The following is a 3,796-nucleotide window of genomic DNA, read 5'->3' as shown; positions in this document are numbered from 1 at the left end:
CACATCTGCACAGTCTTGATGATATACGATTGTCATGCGGCGCGACCAAGAACTAGTAGAGCCAGAAGCTATCTTATTTGCCACGGCCCGAAATGCACTCATGACCTCAGATTCCTTCGTCGTCGTCTCTGGCATGATCTGATCTATCTTCTTATTCTCAATAAATTGTTGGAATCCATTTTGGTAAAAAAAGTTGGTGACAATGGGTTTTAAATGTTGAGTTGGTATATAAAAATGGTGAAAATGGTTTTTGAAGGTTGGATTGGTATATAAAATGGTGAAAATGGTTGAATTGGTTTGGTATTTATATTAATTTTGTAAATAATTTTTTTTTTAAATTTTAACCGTTCAACGGTCAAAAGAATAAAATAATATTTTTTAAACCTTTCCGGCGGCAAAAACACGTTGCCACCTGTCTCCCCTTTTATCGGGGGGGGGGGGGGTCCTCAAAATATCGTCCTTCTTCGTTCTTTTTTTCCGTCCATTACACATAGCCTTAAAGAACTGGATACTCCATTAACATTAATTAGGTCGATATTTTTCGAATCACTGGAAGTCGTAAAATAGCATTGCATGGTGCTTTTTGATAAGGAATTCTCATCCTCTGATAGAGCTTTATTTATTTTTACATCGTTTATGTTTATACTACTTGTGAAAAAGACAAATATTATCTTCAAATTTAAAAACAGTTTTCACATGTGAAAAGGTACAAAATAATAAAACTTTCATCAAATCAATTAAAGAATATATATGCATTACACTAAAGAGTTTCGAAACCTTAGTGCAACACAAGGTCAAAACCTTTAATTATGATATATATCTATTTTTTTTGCCTGAAATTTCCAACCAAAACCATATAATATACGATGACATCTTACATTGCGACATCTAGAGAATTCTTTCATATCAATAATACATTTTTTTTTTGGTCATTACACAAACCGATGCACATTAATCCCATGCAATTTACCTTTTACCTCTCCACCGACCACCAATTCACTTATTACCAAATACACAACCACACCGTAGAAGTTAACTGTCACCGGAAACTTAACAAACTTATAACACTTTTTTAACTTAAATTAACAAGCTCTGAGAGGCTTCCCACACAAACAATCATTATTATTAAACGACGAAGCTTCAAGTTGATCGAACCACGAACCCGCCGGAATCGCACCACACAGATGATTATAACTCAGATCCAAAAGCCCGACGTACGAAGCCGACGTAATCGACTTCGGAATCGAACCTTTCAGCCTATTATACGACAAATCCATCACCATAAAGTATGACCTAGGTCCAAACACGTCAGGTATCGTTCCGTCAATCGCATTCTTACTCACATTCAATATACTTATACCTGAACTTATCAACGTCGCCGGTAACCTACCGGAAATTAGGTTTCCGTCGAGGTTCAACGTCGCCAGAACCGCCATTTTCCCTAGCGAGTCAGGTATCGAACCGGATATCCTATTCATCGACAGATCTAAGTCCGATAGCCGGTAGATGTGTGAGATTGTGCTCGGAATCTGGCCGGAGATCCGGTTTCCGCTTAGTAACGCGCGGCTGAGCATACGAAGCTTACCGATGTTGTTAGGTATGATTCCGGTTATCATATTGTTACGTAGATCTAAATGCATTAATGATGTTAAATTCGCTATCGATCTCGGAATCGTACCGGTGAGTTTGTTATCCGCGAGGTTTAAAACCGTCAGCTGGCTGAGTTTTCCGATGTCCGCCGGAATTTGGCCTGAGATTTGGTTTCCGACGAGATCTAAATGACGGAGGAACGGTAGAGCGGTTATGCATGGAGGTATAATACCGGAAATGCCCTTCCAGTCGGCAATAATAATATTTGAAAGTCTTTTCAAGTTGCAAATAGCGGGAGAGATTGAACCGGTCATGTACCCGGTTCGTTTTGCTTTTTGGAAAATCGGGTCTTCGGATTCGCCACGGAGCGCTATGTCCGCGACCTGTTTGGTGCTCGGGTCGCAAGTGACGCCGTACCATTTGTTGCAGCAGTCGGTGCCCGTCCACGAGTTGAATATGCCTAGATATGGCTCGTGTAACGCGGCTTTGAAGGCTAGTAACGCTGCCCGATCAGATGGCGGGCAGGCATTTACCGTCAGTGTACTGTTGACGGTAAATACAAAAATAGCTATGATCCACCATAAGAAGGTACTCATTTTGGGTATAGCTTTTGCACTTGCACACACTTTTGAATTGTGTTTTGATTAGTTGTGTTTGGTTTTGATGTGTTAATATGTGAACTCATTTAGAGTGAAGGGGGTTGGGTTAATATAGGGTGATGGTGGAGAAGTAAAATGACGGTTTTGACCCTCACGTGCCATGTGTAATTAACGTTAAACAAGTCAATGTGGGTAGGATAAGACTATGTCATAAGATGGAGATTGTGGTTTTGGAAAACGAAGGGAGAAGGAAAGTGTGAAGTTAGAACCAAGACACGATTTTAGAGAATGGCAAACCAAAAGCAGCCTGGTTGGATGGGTCTATTGGAGAAGTCACTAGGCATTTTCAAGTGTACTAGAGAATTGTGAGTTCTGTGTCTAGTCAAAGACTACTTAGAAAACACTTGAACATAGTAAATTATAAAGAGATTACTTTTTGGAAAATTAAATATACACGTCAAATATCATAAATTTATAAATATTTATAATAAAATACGTAAATATTAATATAAATAAAAAAAATACATATTTAACTAATAAAGTGTTTGAAAAATTCATAATGATTAATTAGAAACTTGGTATTCATACTTTGATATTATAGGCATAGAAATTATGTTTACTTTTTAAAGTTAAAATCGGTTTGATTTTCGACTTGATCTGATTCTTGTTGATGTTAATCACATTTAATCAATTTCGAGTAATTAGGAAAAGTTATAGAAAGTTCTATCGACACCATACATTGTAGCAAGCACTCGGCATTCTATACCTACTTTTACAAGACTAACGTCCTAGATACATATTTCAAAAAAAAATAAAAAATAAAAAAACATTACAACTAACAACAATCCAGTTGGTTTTAACGGTTTTTAAATGTTGATTAGAGAGGTACACAATTAAAATAGGCATTGGTTATTCACACACCTTTGATCTATCCATACACCCTTTAACATGGGGTTCCATACGATCGTATAGGCCCCTATACGATCGTATGTAGAGTGTGTGGATAACCAAAAGGTGTATGAATATCATATCCCAAATACATAAAGATCTCAGGTTAGTGAGTTTATTATATTATATTGTACTTCTTGATGGAGATTCAATATATTTGCATGTTGCACATGATATTATGATGTGTCCAAATCCAATCAAGCAACGAGGTTGTGTCATGAGTGATATTATTGGTAATGCAATTATAAGTTGTAAAATCACATAATTAAGGTTTTAATGTTTTTAGTTAATAATGTGCAAGAGACATGTGATTTAGTAATGAAGTTAGCTTTTGTGGCAACCATACTCTAGCCTCTGTCATAGATGAAGTTCACCATTTGATTCTCAATGGATGAGATCATTAAATAAACAACCCGGTATAAATACTTCCTCACCAACCGAAGTAAATGTTTGTGCGACAACAATCCGAGAATTTACTAAATACAAACCAACATTCATTGACCCTAGGTCCTACGTTAAGTTAAAAAAGTGCTGGGTGAATATCATTACCTTTTCATTTTTTTTTTATAATGGAAGTTGTTTTAATGTATTTATCTTATTTTCTTACTTGGAGTTTTGTTGTACTGATTCTTTAATAAAAAAAAAGTAATTAAAATTAG

The 3,796-nt window shown here is 36.3% G+C and overlaps 1 protein-coding gene across 1 annotated transcript; it reads right to left on the bottom strand.

The window, feature by feature from the left end:
• Positions 1-1,082: 1,082 nt before the first annotated feature.
• Positions 1,083-2,276, bottom strand: LOC143570322 (uncharacterized). Its single transcript, XM_077056000.1, has one exon. The coding sequence runs from the start codon at positions 2,184-2,186 to the stop codon at positions 1,083-1,085; it is 1,104 nt and encodes a 367-aa protein (XP_076912115.1). The 5' UTR covers positions 2,187-2,276.
• Positions 2,277-3,796: the final 1,520 nt, after the last annotated feature.

This window comes from Bidens hawaiensis, unplaced genomic scaffold, assembly GCF_021521415.1.
Source record: "Bidens hawaiensis isolate Kalapana, Puna unplaced genomic scaffold, B.hawaiensis_p1.1 tig00024868_1, whole genome shotgun sequence".
In the NCBI taxonomy this organism is placed as follows: domain Eukaryota; kingdom Viridiplantae; phylum Streptophyta; class Magnoliopsida; order Asterales; family Asteraceae; genus Bidens; species Bidens hawaiensis.
This window is presented reverse-complemented; position numbering and strand designations above follow the sequence as displayed.